Genomic DNA, 18,117 nt, shown 5'->3' with positions numbered 1-18,117 from the left:
CCAGCCGGGCTCAGGTCCCCCCATGACTCGGTCCTCCCAGCCTCCCTCACTCCTGACCTGGGTTGGGCGGCTGCCCCCACTCGGGACAGGGTCCCCTTCGTCCCCACTGTCCTGGCCTGACTGACTTCTGATCCTGCCCCGGGAACCCCGACCTCGCTGCTCCCCTGGCTTCTGCCTCCCAGGAGGTGCCTCCACCTGCCTCTGGGTCACCCGTCCCCCTCCCAGTTCCTCTGTCTGTGTCACTTGGCTTCGACTTCTGTCCTGTCAGCACCTCCTCAGGCACCCGGATTAATAAACTTACTTCATCACATGATCCAATTCCTGTCTCTCACCTTCACTGGGGGGAAACACAGGGTTCTGACCAGACACTGGTCTCCTCCAGCCAGGAGTATTCCTAGAGGTGAGGGACTGAACCCCAAAGGTCAGTGGCCTGACCCCTCTGGGTGGGGCCCCTGCCCTCTCCAAGAGGCAGGTCAGAGCCTGCTCAGGCTCCGGGGTCCTGGGACGTGAACGTGGGGGAGTAAAGACGTCTGTCCACCCGGAGGCCCTGGCTGTGACGTCACCGTCCTTTCCAGCCACCCGCCTCACGGGCCCAGCCACCACTGTGAGCATTTTGTCCTACTGTGTCATTTCCACCCATCCCATGCACTTCCTGAGACTTGGCTCACGGGAAGGCGCCCTTCACATGGAAGATAAGTGCAGGGGCCACACGTGTCCCCTCAGCGCCCAGAGTGGCCAGAGGCCGTGTGACCCAAGCTGTGCAAATTGATTTTGCTAAATTAGGTGTTAAATTAAACATGAGGACCATGGAGTTTTTCCACTTCTTTAGTGTAACAGTTGCGTGGAATTCACTGATAGTTTTACATGGGCAGAGACTTGCTAAAAAACTGTATTCTATATTTAATGTATCTGCTTAGCATTCAGGTTTAATCACTTTCATTTCTTTACACTTTCCATCGTGTTAGGCTAGAAATGAACAGACTCTAAACTGCAGTACGTACAGGCAAGTACATATGGTCTTTCCCTGGCCCGAGCGGGAAAATGATGCGCAGCTGGGGTTGCTGGCATTTGGAGATCGCGACAATGGCGGGTGGCGCGAGGTTTGTTAAATTGTGGTAAAATACACGTAACATGAAATTTCCCATTTTAACCCTTTTTAAGCGCACAGCTCAGCGGCATTAAGGGCAGTCAGGCTGTTGTGCAGACATCAGCACCGTCCTTTCCAGAACCTTTTCATCTTCCCCAAACGGAAACTCTACATGCATTAAACAGCAGCTCCCCATGACTGCCCCCCAGCCCCGGCCCCACCGCCCACCTTCGGCCCCTGTGCATCGGCTCCCCCAGGGACCTCACATCAGTGGATCGCACACTACCCGTCCTTTTGTGACTGGCTTACGTCACTGAGCATCAGGTCCTCAAGGTTCATCCACGCTGATGTCAGAACTTCCTTTTTAAGGCTGAGCAATACCCCATTGCATGAATGGACCGCATCTTAGTTATCCATCTCTCCATCGATGGACACTGGCTGCCTCGACATTTTAGCTATTGAGAGCGATGCTCGCGTGAACATGGGTGTGCAAATACCTCTCCAGGAGGCTGCTGCCAGTCCTTTTGGGCACACACCCAGAAGTGGAATTGCTAGGTCAGATGGTAATTCCACACTCATTTTTTGGGGAACCTCCATACTGTTTCCTATAACAGCTGCACCATTTTATTGCTGCCTTCCCCCCCAGCAGTGCACAAGGGCTCCAATTTCTCCACATCCTCAGCAATTTTCTGTTTTACTGACAGTAGCTGTCCTCATGGGTGTGAGTGGTGCATTTGGTTTCATCACAGACCCTGGTTACTGTCTCAGGCGCTGCGGCCCAGAGACCCGCCCTCACCTGCCCCCCTTCACCTGCCGCCCTCACCTGCCCCCCCTACCTGCCCTCGTTCACCTGCCGCCCTCACCTGCCCCCTTCACCTGCCCCCCCCACCTGCCCCCCTTCACCTGCCCCCTCACCTGCCCCCTTCACCTGCCCCCCCACCTGCCCCCTTCACCCGCCCCCTTCACCTGCCCCCTCACCTGCCCTTCACCTGCCACCCTCACCTGCCCCCTTCACCTGCCACCCTCACCTGCCCCCTTCACCTGCCCCCTTCACCTGCCGCCCTCACCTGCCCCCCTTCACCTGCCCCCCCTCACCTACCCCCTCCCTGCCCCGCCCCCGCTGGCCCCTCTCTTGCAGAAGAACGAGTACCTGTTCACGGTGATGGCGGAGGAGCGGGACTCGCTGCTGCTCGGCCTGCGCTACTCGCCCACCCAGCTGCACTTCCTCTTCCTCAGGGAGGACGGGGCGCGCGCCTGGCAGACCCGCGTGTCCTTCCGCGGCCCGGCTCTGACGGACGGCCAGTGGCACACGCTGGTCTTGGCCGTGTCCGAAGGCTCCTTCTCCCTCACCAGGGACTGCGGCCTCCCCGTGGACATGTAGGTAGCGCGGCGCCGGAGGGGTGGCAGGGGGCCGGGTGCTGCCGGCAGGGCTCGCAGGGCGCACGCTGGCCCGCGGGGCTCCGCCGAAGGCCGCTGGGGTCAGGCTGGAGGAGGCGCGCCAGGCTCATTGGCTGGTGGACGTGGAACGGCCCTGCCCCCCAGAGAGGCGGCGATGGGCGGGAGCGCCCGGGCTGAGAGGGGCCGCAGCCTGCCCGCTGGGGCTGGGGGATGGGACTCGACCCATCGACGGGGCTGCGGAGTCGGTAGCATCGAGGCAAGGCCCAGAGGAAGGTCAGAGTGAACTCGGGCACCAGGAGCCCAAAAGGAGCTGCCGCCCGATGAGGCCCAGGTCTTGCTTTGTGACTTTCAACCCATCACTTAACCTCTCTGACTCAGTTTCCTTTTCTGGGACGAGGGAGTAAATATTCACCAGAACATCACCTTAGTAGCTTTGACGCAACCCCGGGCACTCGAGAGCCCGAGTCCATCTCTTGTCGTGGCCGTGGCCTGGTCCCCATGGCCTGGCTCCCGGGTAAGCTGGGCCGGGACGACCCCCACCGGACCTCAGCGTCCCTCCTCGCTGGCTGGGGCTCGCCACCCTTTCTTTCTTAATCACAAATGGTCCATTTACACTGGATCTATCCTTATGACAAATATTCCTTTCAAAGGTAGAATCTCACTCTGCTTTGTCATTATGAAACTTGCTGGAATAAAAGATTCTCCTTAAAACTTACACACTGTTTAAACATGCCTTTATCACAACTCCGCCCCACCATGCCCCGAATACACTGGGGCCTTTACAGGGAGCCGGCGGTGGGGCAGTTCTGGGATGGGGGCCATGTGCAGGAGGACAAGGCTGGCGGTGCGGGCGCTGGAGCTCATTGCGGCGCCGCGGAGGGCTCACACCCGGACCCAGGAAGCCTGGGAGCTGTGCTCGGAGCGCAGACATTCTGGGACCTTGCAACGGCCAGCGGCAGCCAGACGGCAGACCCTGGACGGAGCAGGTGCTTTGACTAGAGGACGTGGCATCATGGTCCGGGAGGTGCTGGACAGTGGAGAGGAAGCACACACCTGGTTCTTCCCCCAGAGGCTCCAGCCACGCAGTCCCCTCCAGGAGGTCCCACGTCTTCCCCATCCCGAGTTGGGCCTCCACTTGCATCTCAAGACCCAACTCCAGCCACATCTTCCCACAGATCCTGGCTCACCGAGGTGAACCCCGTCTGGCCCCAATATCATCTGTCCCACGGCCCTGGGCTCAGAGGAGGGGGACGGGCTGGGGACCCCGTGCCGGGAGGAGCCACTGGAGACGCCTGTGACATGGAGAGGGGCCACTGAACACCTCCGCAGCACACGCTTTTGTAGAAGATCCTTGTCCTGGGGCAAAGAGCATCCCCCCAAATTCACATCCGCTAGAACCGGAGAATGGGACGTCGTTTGGAAACAGCATCTCTGCAGGCATAACCGAGCTAAGCTGAGGAGTAGGTTGGCCCTGACACAGTGACCTTACAAGGAGGCATGGAGGAGAAGGCCGCGTGATTCAGCCACAATCCAGGAAACTCCAGGAGCTCCCAGCAACCGGAAGAGGTGGCAGGACCTTCCCCTGGAGTCTTCAGAGGGGGCACACCCAGCCGACACCCTGATCTCAGACCTCTGGCCTCCAGCACTGTGAAAGGACACACTTCTGTGGTTTAAGGCACCCAGCCTGTGATACTCCTTATGGCCGACCCCAGACATTGATACAGCCTCAGGCGGTGCTGCCTCCATCCTTTTCTATGTAAATAGGCCATGACCCTGCTCTCCCATGGCCCTAAAACCATCCTCCAATGTTTTCAGAATGGCTGATATGCCCTTCCCGGCCACCCTATCGGTGCAAGGAGCCCGGTTCTTCATCGGCAGCCGGAGGAGGACCAAAGGCCAGTTCACGGTAAGTATGGAGGAGCTGCCTGCCTGGACCTCCCAACACCAGTGCTCCTGGGGGGCTGTCACCACTGGTCTGGCACCCCAGTTTGACACTGTTGTACGTGCAGTTGGGAATGGGGAGCATAAAGGTTCAGTTGAGTCCCATGCATGCCGGGCACACTCCCACCACAGGGCCTTTGCACCTGCTGTGCCCTCCTCCTAGAACATTTGTCCCACTCCTGCCATGGCACACTCCCTATGACTTTGGGGCCCTGCCCTGTGCCCTCATACCATGGAGGCCTTCCCCTCCACTCTGAGGAGATGACACCCACACCCAGCCCTCTCATCCCCTTCCCCAGATTGTCTTTGTAGCCCTGACCACCTTCAGACCAGCGGTGTGTTTGCTCATTGCCTGTCTTTCCCTTAGAGTGCAGGGGAGCGGGGGGAACCTTGCTCCATGAGGGTAAGGGCTTTTGTTTCTTGCCGTGTCCAGTGTAAAGAACCATGCTCTGAATATTTACCAATGGCATGCTTGGATGGATGGATGGATGGATGAATGGATGGATGGATGGATGGATAGACTAACGGACAGATAGATGAATGGTGGATGGACAGAGGGATGGACAGATAGGTGGGCAGATAGATGAACAGATGTATAGATGGATGGATGAATGAATGGGTATTTGGGTGGGTGGATGGATGGATGGATGGATGGACAAAGGGATGGATGGATGGACAGAGATGGACAAGTGGATGGATGGATGGATGGACAGATAGGTAGACAGAGAGACGAACAGATGGACATATAGATGGATGAGCATTGTACCCGGTCACTGTAGGGCAGTCCACAGGAAAGGTCCCTTCTGTGGTGTAATCACCTTCGAATGGTGCACAGCTCTCCACCACCGCTCCCAATGCCCCCCTTACCCAACGGGCTGACTCCTCTCTCCTGGCTTTAGAGCTTAGACCCGCGCCCGCATTGCCACCCCTCCCTCGGGGGCTGGGTGGGCTGAGCCCAGTGGGCGGGGCCCGCTCCAGCAGTGCAGGTCTCAGTGCGCTGTCCCTCTCTCTGCAGGGCCTGGTGAGGCAGCTGGTCCTGCTGCCCGGCTCAGACGCTACCCTGAGGCTCTGTCCCTGCAGGACTCCTGAGCTCGCCCTGCTGTCCATCCCCCCTGTCCTGCGGGGACTCACGGGGAAGCCGGAAGATAGTGAGGTGCTAAAGTATCCCTATGGTTAGTAGGCCGCAGCTACCCACTCCCCACGCCGACAGTAGACCCTGGGCGCCTTGTCACTTCCAACCTCCCCGGGCACAAGACAGCAGGGCGCTTGGCACATGGATGAAGGGAACGCCGGGGCCTGACGCAGACACCCCGCAGGGAAGGCAGATGGTGCCGCCAGACCCGTCTCCCTCCCAAGGGCGCCCCCCATGGCTGTTTAACCCCCGCCTGGACCGTGCCCTCGATTAACTGCTCGTCCTGCCTGGGACCGGGGGCTGAGCCTACAATCCTGCGTCCCTAACTCCCACCTGCTGCCTGCTTTGCCCCCAGAGCAGCGTTGGGGCCCTTTCCCCCCTTCCTTTCCAACAGACATCAAGTGTCAGCACCCCAGCCCCGCGGGGACCCCGACCTTCGTGAGGTTCATTGCTGTTTTCTGGGATCCCCCAGCCTAGAGCATCCCCAGCTTTGCCGTCTTTAGTTTGTGTTTGCACCTCCCCAAGGTAAAGTTAGTGTTGACGGTTTATTTAAGCCACATCCCCTGCCACGGAGAGTCTGAAACCCCTCCTCCCTACTAGGGAGGCGGGGAGACAGCCTGACCCTCTCTCGAGCCTCACGAGTCAGGGGAGCCCCTGAGCAAGTGGGCCCTTAGACCCAATCCTGGACCCGTGTCCCCAAATTCCCAGAGGCACACGGCCTCTGGGTTGTTTGCCAGGCCTCGGGCAGGAGTCGGGCCCCAGGCCTCTGCCAGGAGTCGGGCCCCAGGCCTCTACCAGGCAGATCAAGAGGTCGAGGACGCGCTCAGTGTCACAGACTGGCCGCCGGGGCCTCAGCGCGGACGTTGCTGTAAAGGGGCCAAGTGGCACCATCGGGGTGAGGGCTGGACCTGGGATGAAGCCGTGAGCCCTGGGGTCAGGGGTCAGGGGTCAGGGGCCTCAGAACTACGCAGAACACAAGTTGGGTGGACGCGTGCCAGCGAGTCTCAGATGGAAGCGGAGAGCCGTGCGGCGTGATGGCTCAGGGCTCTCAGCAGAGCTGAGGCCACGGGGAAGAACTAGGTGGGCGGGAGGCCGTCCTGCGTGCGGACGCCCCGGGCAGGCCATGGGCTCTCGGGTCTCCCTCCCTCCCCGAGACCCTGAGTGGTTCCTGGCAGCTCAGGGGGTGGAGCTGAAGGCGAAAGCAGGGGTCACCTGACACTCCCGCCCCTGCCCTCCTCCGGGGAGCACGTACCCACCGGACACCCGTCTTCCTGCCTCCCCGCAGAAACCGACATGAAGGTGACGCTGGGATCCCGGCCGCCGTGTACCAAAGCGGAGAATGCCCAGTTCTGGTTTGACGCCGGCCGCAAGGGGCTATACCTGTGCGTGGGCAGCGAGTGGGTCTCCGTGTTAGCAGGTGAGGTGGATGGGGCTCTGGGGACCTCGGGGTCTTCTCAGAGCCAGCGATACTTAGGGACAGGGACGACCTCCTCCCCGCCACGGAGTGGTGAGCCTGTGTGCCTCACCTGGAAATGCATGCCCTCCTGGGCCCTACTGGTAGGCTGGCAGGTTCTCAGCTCTCGAGCCGTCTAGGGGAGACCGTGAGCCTCCCTGAGGGGGCCAGCCCCGCTCCAGGAGCCCCACCTGCTCTCCTTACCCTCTCCGCCCACTCGGGTCAAGATTGGACGCGATGGTGCCGGGAGCCTGGGAGTGGTTCTGTTGGCGGGGAGGTGAGGAGAGGTTCCGTGATGCTCCCCAAGGGGTCCTCGGGAAATGGGAACTGACTCCGGGGGAAAGTCCCCGAGCCGTGGCCTCTACTCTCTAGTTCCCATCAGGGCACAGCCTTTCGTGGAAGCCGCAAGCCGTGGGAAACATCTAGTAGGGACCTGACATGTCAGTTCCACCCGACTAGTATCCCTGGGGGCTCTGCAGACCCTAAAACCTGTGCGGGGATGAGAGGCTCCTTTGCCGGGCCTCCTGGTGAGGGCAGCACGGCACTCAAGGCCACAGTGCTCCGGGTCATGGCCCAGGTCCCTGGGGTCACACCGCTGGACGTCCATCCAGGCTTCTGTTCTGGGAAGCATTAACTGGGTCTCTGTGTCTCTATCACAAGCCAAAGAAAGGCTGGAGTACGTGGAGGAGCATCAGAGCCTGTTCACGAACTCAGAGACACTGGGTATCGAGGTCTTCGTCATCCCTGGGGCCGGGCTCTTCGTGGCCACTGCCAACCGGAAAACCACGTCCGCCATCTACAAATGGGCCGACGGGAAGTTCTCCTCGTACCAGGACATTCCCACGCACCAAGCACAGTCCTGGAGACATTTCACCATTGGAAAAAAGGCAAGTCTGCATTCGGAGTCTTTCTTGATCCTTTTTACCTTGGGAAACCCCACAGAGCCCAAAGGTTGGGGCTCCTTATGTAGATTTTATGGGGAAAGGCACTTCTACTGGTTTCAAAGCCTCATGCGGTTCTAAATGCCTTTTAAAGTCAGACACGGCTGCACCTCTGTGTCCAGAACGTGACTGAGAAAGTCTGTTTGGCTTCCGCAAAATAGAGATCAGCCCATTTCTGAGATGCTCCCCAGCTCTGTGCAGACCCACCACTGCCTCCTTAAACCTTGGAGATAATCTGACCTAAACCAGTCTGCAGGGCGGACATCACGTCAGAATGAAAATAGGCCTCCATTCCCAGCCTTCCTTTACTTGCTCCATACACACCAGGGACACGTGATGTCCTAACGGAGGGGACAGGTGAGGATGGTGAGCTTGGCCCAGAGGCCTTGGGTGGGAAAGCCTCGTGGGCAGCCTCCCCTTCCTTCCACCAGGGCTGCTTGAGCAGTGGCCCATGGGTCGTGGCTAAGAGGGTCATCCCCTTGTGAGAGTTTACCCTTTACCTACCCGAGCCCGCCCCCAAGTCACTTGCTCAGTAACACGTGTGCCAGGTGCAGCCCTGCCCTCACCTGGGCCCCCCCGACGGGGGACAAAACTGAGCGAAACAGACAGACCTCTGTTCCCCGTCGCTGCCGACCCTCAGGGTCCTGCGCTCCCAGCCAGCCTGGTGAAGGAGTGACTAGCCCTCTGGTTTTATGGTTGATGACATTTTAAAGGTTCCTATTTTTTCATTATAAAAAACAACCTGATATCAAAGAAAAATCGGGAACTTTAGAAAACTAAGGAAAAGGCCTGCCCCGTCCCCTAAGCAGTGGCAGAGAGTACCCGGGGCTGCTTCAGCCACCACGAGCGTGCCCCACCCCCGGGCTTCCGGCTCCTGCCTCAATCACACGACCCACCACCTGGCCTCCAGCTCATGTCACACGTAGGGCGTTGCCGTGTTGTCCTCGACTGCGTGCGTGCCAAACGTGTGCTTCCTGAGACAGCAGGGCGTTAAGATTTTTCCTCTTCACCCGGTGCTGAAGAGCATTTCCGAGAGTAAAGCGTTTCCTGGGTTTGGGAGACAGGAACGGAGCTCGTGGGCTGGTAAATGCGGACGCCGCTGCGGGTCTTAATGTGATGAAGACCTGGAGAGTCAGTCGTGGGCTCTTGGGCCCGTCCCAGGCCGTCAGTCCCAGCTCAGCCCCTGTCCCGAGGCCGATGTTCAGAAGCCTCGAGTGCCGGACCCCTCGCGTGGATCACCAGAACGCTGTCCCGGTCCTCTCCCCAGATCTTCCTGGCTGTGGCTAACTTTGAACCGAATGAAAAGGGTCAGGAGTTCTCTGTCATTTACAAATGGAGCCAGAGAAGGCGGAGGTTCGCACCGTACCAGAGGGTCCTCACCCACGGCGCCCGAGACTGGGAGGCCTTCGAGGTGTCCGGGGAGCACTTCCTGGCCGTGGCCAACCACCGGGAAGGTAGGGGCTATGGCCTGGACTCCAGGGCCAGGGCAGGGTCACCTGCAGGGTTCAGTGTATCTCATTAAAAATGTGTAATAAACCACACGTGGCCCGTGTCCTCGGGCTTGGCAGTCTGACAGTGGCGTCTGAGGGAGGACACACCTGAGCACCCCCTCATCTGTCCTGGTAAGGGCGTCCCTGCCCTTATCTACTCTGGGCACAAACTCTGTGGGATGCAGTGGGTGCAGTGGGGGACAGTCCTGGGAGGGTCTGGGAAACCTGGCTTCTGGGCCAGGTGACTGCCCTGCGTGGCCACAGTGAGCCCTTCCCTGCCTTGTAGCTCTTGGGGGACAGGGCCCCGGGGGGCGGTCGGCCCTGCAGGGCACCTCTGGCCTCGGCAGGCTCTGCGGCTCAGCCATCACCTGAGTCTACACCTGCCGGGGAACTCTGGCGGCGGGCGGGGGGCCGGGGAGGAGACCCCACCACCGCTCATGGGCAGAGAGGACCCCAGGAGCCCGCCACCCAATACCCCCCATGGGAGTGAGTGTCCCGGGAGAGGCTGGCCCAGCCCTGGGGGTGGGTGAGGAGCTCCAGGGAGCACGTTCTGGGCAGGCCTGACCGGCGGTGGGGAGCGCAAAGGGGATGGTGGACAGCGTGAGGGGTGAGGCTGGGGAGGGCGGGGGTCCCGCCTCCAGCGTGCTGCAAGGCCTCAGGGGGGTCTGGAGCCGTCCGAAGCCGGGGCCCCCGAGGGTTCTCATCGGGGCACAGAGGCAGGAAGGTCACGTGAAGGGCGTTGCCACTGCTGGGGGCCTGGGGAGGGTGCAGGAGAGCAGGGCCTGGCTGGACTGGACGGGCTGCAGGGCCTGGGGCAGGGTCCGGGCGGGCAGGGTCTTGCCCAGGCCGCCGCGAGGCCACGGCGGCCCGTCTCCCTTCCTCCATGGCGCTCGGCTTCCAGGCAGCGACCACAACATCTACAGCGTCATCTACAAGTGGAGCCCAGGGGCCCGGCTCTTCGAGGCCAACCAGACCGTCGCCACGTCGGGCGCCTGCGACTGGGAGTTCTTCACGGTGGGGCCCTACGCCTTCCTGGCCGTGGCCAACGCCTTCAACGGCACGTCCACGCAGCTGCAGTCCCACCTGTACGTGCGGCTGGGCGGCAGCTTCCAGCTCTTCCAGTCCTTCCTGGTAAGGACCCTGTGCTCCCCGCCGGCCCCGCACCTCTGCCTGGCGCCTGGGCGACGCAGGACCCGGGCCTCTGCGCCCAGGCGCCTCCCCAGAATAAGGCTCAGGCCGAGCCCCTGGGACCCCGAATATAGCCTGGGAGCCCTAAAATGAGGCGGGAGGGCTGCCCTGGCACGGAGTTTCCGGCAGCCCGGCTGCTCAGCCGGGTCCCCTGGCCCCTGGGGGCCCTCCTGGTCTGACCCACCGTTATGTGGGCGCCAGGCTCTTGCCCTGGAGCAGCAGGCAGCTGGCCTCTGACCTGGTCAGCTGTGGCGGCAGCACTGCCCACCTTCCCTGCAGACCTTGAGTGTCCCTCAGCTGGTCCCAGCTGTCGTGGGCTGCCCGGAGGGACCTCTGACTGAGGCAGCGAGAAGCCTTTATTACGTGGTGTGGCCCCAGATGCCCGACTGAACCACACACGAGCCGCTGGGTCCCAGGCTAGCAGGCGGCATTGGCGTCCCCTCTTCACGCCCACCGTGGTCTAGGGTGACGATGTGGGGCCCCAACCCTCCTCCCACCTTCCCTCGCCCTCCTTCCTCCAAGCCGCCCAGCTTGTCCCTCTCAGTGTCAGACCCCAGGCCGAGCCCCACGGATTCTAAAATCGAGAGTCACTGTCGGCATTTGCATCGTCCTGGCTGCGTCCCAACGTCGTTCGCGCAGATCCAAGGGCGCGGCTGTGATCACTCCCTTCTCAGTGGTTTCAGTGGTGGGATGACCTGCGTGCCACCCCTGGGGACAGTCCCTGAATGCGGTTCAGACTCTCCTTTCATGCCACAAGCCCACCACACGTGGCTCACTTCATACGTGGACCCCATGAGCTGCACATGTTTCTCGACAAGCTCCTAATTGCTTTTTCTGAAGTGTTTCCCTCCCTCTCCTTTCCTTTTTGGGGAAGAAAACCCCCGTCTCTGCACATGGTAACGTCCCCCGGCTTCTTGCTGGCCATCCCCGTCCCCGAGAGCCCCTGTGAACACCGCGTCTTCAGTGCCTCCTGAGTTCCCGCCCGCGTGTTGGTGCTCCCATCGCGTCGGCAAGGTCTCTGGCCGGTGTGCGCCCGTGAAGACCCCTCCCTCTTTTCCCATAATCCCCCTCCTGGGCCCTCCTGCCTGTGCTGTCCAGGCTGACTGTCTCTAGAACTGACAATGGTCCCCTTTCTGGAACTTTCCTTTACCGCCCTCTTTGGCTGGAGCCACCGTGTCCAAATCTGATGTCCGGTGTCCTGGTTGACCTCAAGGACACCCCGCCTTCCAGGTGCTCCCCGACACTCCCCAGCGTCCCTGCAGCAGCTCAGCCAGGTTATGTGACCAGGACCAGCCAATGGGTGTTGATCAGAGTGAGCCGATGTCAATCCTGGGCTGAGGGTGAGAGCTCATCCCTCGCCCTCTGCAGCCACGTGGGCCACGTGCCCCGACAGCACAGCCACAGGCTGGGGGAGCCGTGACCTCGCCAGCTTCATCCCAGTGAGAGCCACCTTCTGTGGCGGGAAGTGTGGACACTCATGGTGGCTGCATCCTTTACCCTGCCTCATGTACCGCGTGCAGGGTTTTAGGGGGGAAGTCTCCTTGGAAACACTGAGGGCAGCCCCCTGCCTCCCCAGGTGCCTTTCCTATGACCTTCTCTGCCCTCAGTGCCCACAGGTTTCTTTGCAGTGGTTTCCTGTGCTTCCTGTCTGATTGGTCTCAGTGCCCTTTCAACCTGAAGGCGTGCGTCCCCAGGCCTGGGAGATTTTCTTCGTTTTTCTTGATCGTCTCACGCTCCCCTCTCTCTAGAACGGTTAGCCAGCTTTCGGATCTCCTGGATTGAATCTGTCTTTTCTTTTTCTACAACCTAGAAGCTTTCCTTACCTTTATTCTCTAATCCTGTTGATAAGCATCTTCTTGTAATGCTAGGAATCGTGTTTTTAATCTCCAAGAACTCTTCCCTTTAACAGCATTCTGTATTTACTCTATAAATGCAGTATCTTCTTGAATACTTCTGAAGATAATTATAATTTTATTTTTTTAAGAGTTTGTGTAATTTATTTTCTTTTTAAGTTTATTTATTTAATTTATATTTATTTTTGGCTGCATTGGGTCTTCGTGGCTGCACGCAGGCTTTCTCTAGTTGCAGCAAGTGGGGGCTGCTCTTCATTGCGGTGCACGGACTTCTTCTTGTGGTGGCTTCTCTTGTTGTGGAGCACGGGCTCTAGGCACGCGGGCTTCAGTAGCTGTGGCTCGTGGGCTCTAGAGCGCAGGCTCAGTAGTTGTGGCTCGCGGGCTCTAGAGCGCAGGCTCAGTAGTTGTGGCTCACGGCTTAGTTGCTCCATGGTATGTGGGATCTTCCTGGACCAGGGCTCGAACCCGTGTCCCCTGCATTGGCAGGTGGATTCTTAACCACTCTGCCACCAGGGAAGTCTGATAATTATAATTTTTAAAATTTCTATTTTGTTCCTAGAACCAGCTCAGTTTCTTCCAGTATGAGTGTATGTGTATGTTGTAGCCTGACTCTCATGTTCTAGGTCTTTTATAAAACATCTGGAGGACCCTTAGTTTTCTGTTGATGTTTAACGTTGAGCCTGGCAGTGGGTGGCGTTGTCACTGGCCGCTGTGCCCCGGGGAGCTGGGGACCTGGTTGAGGCCCTTGATGAAGTGCCATGATGAAGACCTTCCTAAACTGGCCTCTCGCTCAGATGTAGGTGAGGCTGGATCACAGTGCTGGCAGCTACAGGACGATAATCTCCAAGAGGCACTCCCCAAACAGCTGCAGGAACCCTCCTCATATCACATGCTTGGTGTGACAGCCCTGCTAGGGACCTGTGTGGTTGACCAGAAGGCCGCTTGCCGGGCCTCTGTGCCAGGCTGCAGGACTGTGCTCTCCGGACACCACAGGAGTCTGCTCCCCTGTGCCACCGGCTTGTCTGCTAGATATTTGGAAACAGTCACTGCAGATCTCTCAGAATAGTCTTCAGTTCCTGCCGTTGTCCCCCGTGCGGTATGTTCCAAATCCCAAGGAGATTCTGGCCAATCTCCTTGAACGCCCCCCAGTGTGCCGGCTCCAGATATGTGAGACCCTGAAACTCTGCATTTCAGGCAGCATCTGGATTCAGCTCCAGTCTGCACCCAGCCCTGCCGTAGGCCTCAGACACAGAAGGGAGGCCGGGGCCAAGGGCCAGCGACGGTGCCAGCTGAGCCAGGGCAGGGGCCATCCGGGTTACAGGACCTAAAGGAGAACCAGCTGAGGGGTGTGACGTCAGCTGGAAGAATCACCCACAAGGGCGGGCGAGAGCAGGACCACAGTGGCTGTGAGAGAGCGTGTCTCTGGCCAGCGGGCAGAGTGACTGTGGGCGCTGCGAGGGGGCACTGCTGCCACCCGAGCCCGCAGACAACTGCGGAGCCCTGCCTGAAGGCTGCCTTCTCTTATGACCCGTGTTTCTTCATACTCGATGAGTCTTCAGAACCCACAAGGTCCCACTTCCATGTTCTGCCAGCATTTTTCATACTGTGTTTTGATCCTCTTAGGTCCTGGAGATGTCTTCATGTGTTTCCACTTGATTTGGAGCTTTGCACCATCTCTCACGGCCATGGGCTTTGAAGCAGGAGAGGCCGGTGCTTTGAAAGCATGTGTGGGTGGAGAGGTGCCCACATCGCAGGGAAACCTTTCTGGAGGGACGGCCGGGCAAGGGGCGCACGCCGGTGTTTGCGAAACTATGCACACAGACGGTGCTGGGAGGGGCGCTGGGCGGGGTCCCAGGGCTGCGGGGTGAGTTCAGCTCACCAGGAGGGCCCAGGCCATGCCCACGCTAGGTCTGTGGCTCAGGTGTACGTGGGAGGCTGGCTGCCCACCCTGGACGAATTCCTCAGCCCCACCCTCCAGACCTCCCCACCTCTCCCACCAGGAATCCTGGAACCTTCCTCAGGTGGCAGAGACCACAGCTCCAACCACTTGGCCTCGCCATCTTGGACCAAAGGAGGTCCGAGCGGGGTGTGTGCAGGAAGGAATGGGCTCTGTCCACAGAAATCCAGCCTCCAGCCGCTGGGATTTCTGCTCCCTGAGCTGTCTGGCTGTGGGGCCTGTGGTCACAGTCATCACGTGTAGACCCAGAATGGAGGGGCCGAGGGAGGGGAGAGGGGAATGGTGGACCAAGATGGTGGGCTTTATTACCTGGGAGGCGGGGCTGATGGAGGTGCCACTGACAGAAAAGAGAACCGAGAGCAGTGGGAGATTCGTGGGGGGGGGGGCACGCAGCTGAGGGCTGACAGGGGTCCCAGTGGAGACGGCCAGTGAACCCCAGGAAGCCGTGCGTCGGGGCAGGTGGAGGGGACGGGCAGAGGCGCTGCCCAGAGCTATCAGTGGGTGTCTGGGGATGGGGTGAAGCTGTGGGCTTGTCAGAAACGTAGTCACCACTGGGAATGTAGATGTCCAGAAACGAAGGAAAAGAAGGAGGCACGTCTGTAAGGAGGGTGGTGTGAGAGCGCCCTCAGCAGTCAGCGCCGGGAGGGGCCGGGCTCAGGTGCTAGCAGGGGCCCTGGCGCTTCCTCCTGTGCCTCGGGTCTGCTCTGTGAGGCAGGAGCGGGCAGTGGACCAGGAGGCCTGGGGAGGAGCAAGGTTTGGAGGGGCTGCTGGGCCAGGGGAGAGCTGGGAGGGGCACCCCCCTGAAGCCTCCTAGGATGGGACCCTCACCCACCTTAGCCAGCTGCCCACAGTGGGAATGGCAGCGTCCCCCCAAGGCCCTTTGGGGGGCTGCCTGCCTTCCCCAGGCAGCGCGCCCCGTCCCTCCCTCCCCAGGCACTCCCAGACCTTGGGTCTTTGCTCCATCAGAGCCGGAACCCGAGGGCCTCCTCCCCAGGAAGTGATCCGCTGGTTACCGGGAGCCCACCCACCCTCAAGGGAGGCCGTCAGGGGTTCCAGGTGCTCCCGGCTGCCAAGTGCTGGAAGCACCATCGTCCCTCGACGTGCTCCAGAGCTTGCCAGGCCCGCAGCCAGGGGACTCCAGGGCAGAGCTCCGGGGGAATTCCGCTCAGGAGGGCGGGAAGGGCCCACCAGCCCAGCAGGTGCCTGGCCTCGTTGCTCCGGCGCCAGGCAGGGTTTGATGTGGGAACTGCTTCTTTTCTCCCTGGTGAGTCCCTAATGCGCTTAGAGTCCAGGAGCGGCCTGACCGCGGGGCCTCAGGCCCGCTCACGCCCTGCCCAGGCTGGAGCAGCCCTGGGTGGGGACGGTCCCCCATTCACTTCCGAGCGGGGGCAGCGCAGCCTCTGGCTGAGGGCGCAGGTGCTGGTCCCACCCTGCGAGGAGAGCTCATCGCTAGCCGGTGACTGTGAGCCGGTGGCCCCATGCTGGTCTCTGCCAGCCTCTGGCGGAAAAAATACCGGACACCCAGTTCAATGTGAATTCCAGATAAACAACGAATCATTGTTTAGTAAAAGCGTGTCCATACACATACACTGAAAAACCATTGTTTATCTGAAATTCAAATTGAACGAGGCGCCGCGTACTTGCTGTATCTGGCGCCTGACGCAGCCGCGCGCACAGCAGAGGTAGGGTGAGAGCACATCTCCCCCACCTGCTCTGCCCGCGCTAAGCCACGCCCACCTGGATGCTCCTCCCCACCTCGCTGCCGCTGGCCACGCCCCCGTCCTTCCTCCTGGGTTCCTGGCCCTTTTCTCCCCGTTTCCCAGGCCCTGACAGCCCCTTCACCGACCCCCATCTGCACGTCCCTCCCCCTCCGCGCTGCGGCTCAAGGCAAGTGAGCGGAGGGTGGAGTGAGTCGGAGCTGGAAGGCAGCCCTGGCAATCTGTGGGATACCCCCTCTTCAGACCAGCCCTGGCCCCCTGTCCTGTGTGGGTGTGTACACGTGCAGGAGTGTGTGTACACGTGCGTGCTTGCAAGGGTGTGCATGTATATACACAATGCATGTGTGTGCACCAGGTATAAGGGCGTACAGGTGTATACAGGTGGGTGTGTACATAAAAGCTTGTGTGCCTGCAGGTATGTGTACATGTATACACTTGTATGCATGCAGGATTGTGTGTAAAATCGTGTCCATGCAGGTGTGTGCATGCAGGTGTCTTGTGTGTCTGCACACGTGCACGTGTGTGCAGGTGTGTGTGCGGCTGTGGGCGTTTCCCACTGACGTGGTCTCATCAGCGCCGGGGTGGGAGGAGCTGGCGATCGCACCCACCGGCCTCTCCGGTGGTTTCTGCGACCTGCCAGAGCTGGCGCGCGTGTCACTGCACACTCGTGCGGGTCTTTAACGTCGGTCGTCTATGAAGCGGCCACAGAGCAGATGAGGCTGGCGGCCCCGCGGGCCCGAGTGTCCCCACCAGCTCGGAAGTTTCTGGGTGACCCCAGGGGACATAGTGCCACCTCCGGAGCCGCGGTGAGGAGAGGACGCCAATGCAGAAAGGCCTCAGCCCAGCTCCTGGCCCGGAAGGGGTTGGCAACGCCAGGTGTCCTGGCCCCTGTCCTTGTCCTCGTGTGTCACTTTTAGCTTGAGCTCCCTTGTTTCGGCCCCTCAGGACGGGCCCAGGCCTGTTTCTACGGCAGCGGCTCTGCCCGGGATCGGGGTTCCGCGAACCGGGCGGCGACGCCCTCTGCTGGGCGTGGAGAAAACACCAAGCCGGGCGACCTGGCCGGGTACCGGAGCCGCCTGGGCCAGAGGGCGCGCTGGGCGGCGCGGACCCATCTACAAGCGGGGAAGGGACCTCCGAGGAGGGGCAGACCGCCCTGCCCGGTCCGGGTAAAGAAAAACGGAGCCGCTTCCCACGTGGCGTGGGGATGCGAGTGTTCCTCCAGCATCGCTGGGCATCGGGTGACTGGCTCTGCCCCCGCCACGACCACCTGCGTCTGGGGACGCACGGTGTCCCCGGGAAGCAGCCCGGTCCCGAGCCTGTGCGCTGCGTGGCTTCCAGGCTCGGTTCCTTGTCCGTCCAACCTGAGCTGTTCCCATCTTTTCACTGTCATGAATAAATCTACTACAGGCATCTCATCAAGGCTTTCCGTGGGCAAATTGTTTTCATTTCTGAGTGGAATTCTGGGCCATAAGGTAGGCGGATGTTTAACTTTGCAGACATTGCCAAGCAGTTTTCCGAAACGATTCTACCATTTCACACGCTCCCCCACACAGCATGAGCTCCAGCCGCCCCGCGCTCTTGCCAACACCGGGTTTTGTCTGTATTTGCAGTTTTACTTGTTGGGTGTGAAGGCGCACCGCAGTGTGGTTTTTAAGTCAAAATCCCCTGGTGACTAGATGGCGGGTTTCCATCCACCTGCTGGCTTGCTAGAGCCCCCTTGCGAAATGCCTATTCAAGTCTTTTACCCATATTTTATTTTATTTTCTGCCTTTCATTATTGATATGTAGGAGTTCCTTATATATTCTGGATACAAGCCCTCTGTCACATACATAGTCTTCTATCTCCTCTTTTTTGTGTTGATTCAATGTGTTGTGCAATTGTGCGCTCCAGTAATTACGGTATATGTATTCAACTTACTACAGTCTATTTTTTATTAACCATGAGTCCCTGTTAATATG

At 59.9% G+C, this 18,117-nt stretch overlaps 1 protein-coding gene across 1 annotated transcript in view; it reads left to right on the top strand.

Moving 5' to 3' along the window:
- The window catches only part of TSPEAR (thrombospondin type laminin G domain and EAR repeats), a 62,256-nt gene that overhangs the window by 34,984 nt on the left and 9,155 nt on the right, over positions 1 to 18,117 (top strand). The window contains exons 3-9 of the mRNA XM_032631162.1: positions 2,226 to 2,464; positions 4,301 to 4,391; positions 5,442 to 5,598; positions 6,844 to 6,975; positions 7,672 to 7,898; positions 9,220 to 9,406; positions 10,344 to 10,573. Coding sequence (XP_032487053.1) covers positions 2,226 to 2,464; positions 4,301 to 4,391; positions 5,442 to 5,598; positions 6,844 to 6,975; positions 7,672 to 7,898; positions 9,220 to 9,406; positions 10,344 to 10,573 — 1,263 coding nt within the window. The remainder of the gene's footprint in view (positions 1 to 2,225; positions 2,465 to 4,300; positions 4,392 to 5,441; positions 5,599 to 6,843; positions 6,976 to 7,671; positions 7,899 to 9,219; positions 9,407 to 10,343; positions 10,574 to 18,117) is intronic.

Source organism: Phocoena sinus, chromosome 4 (assembly GCF_008692025.1).
Source record: "Phocoena sinus isolate mPhoSin1 chromosome 4, mPhoSin1.pri, whole genome shotgun sequence".
Classification (NCBI taxonomy): Eukaryota; Metazoa; Chordata; class Mammalia; order Artiodactyla; family Phocoenidae; genus Phocoena; species Phocoena sinus.
The sequence above is the reverse complement of the archived record's forward strand: the minus strand, read 5'-3'. Positions and strand labels throughout refer to the sequence as shown.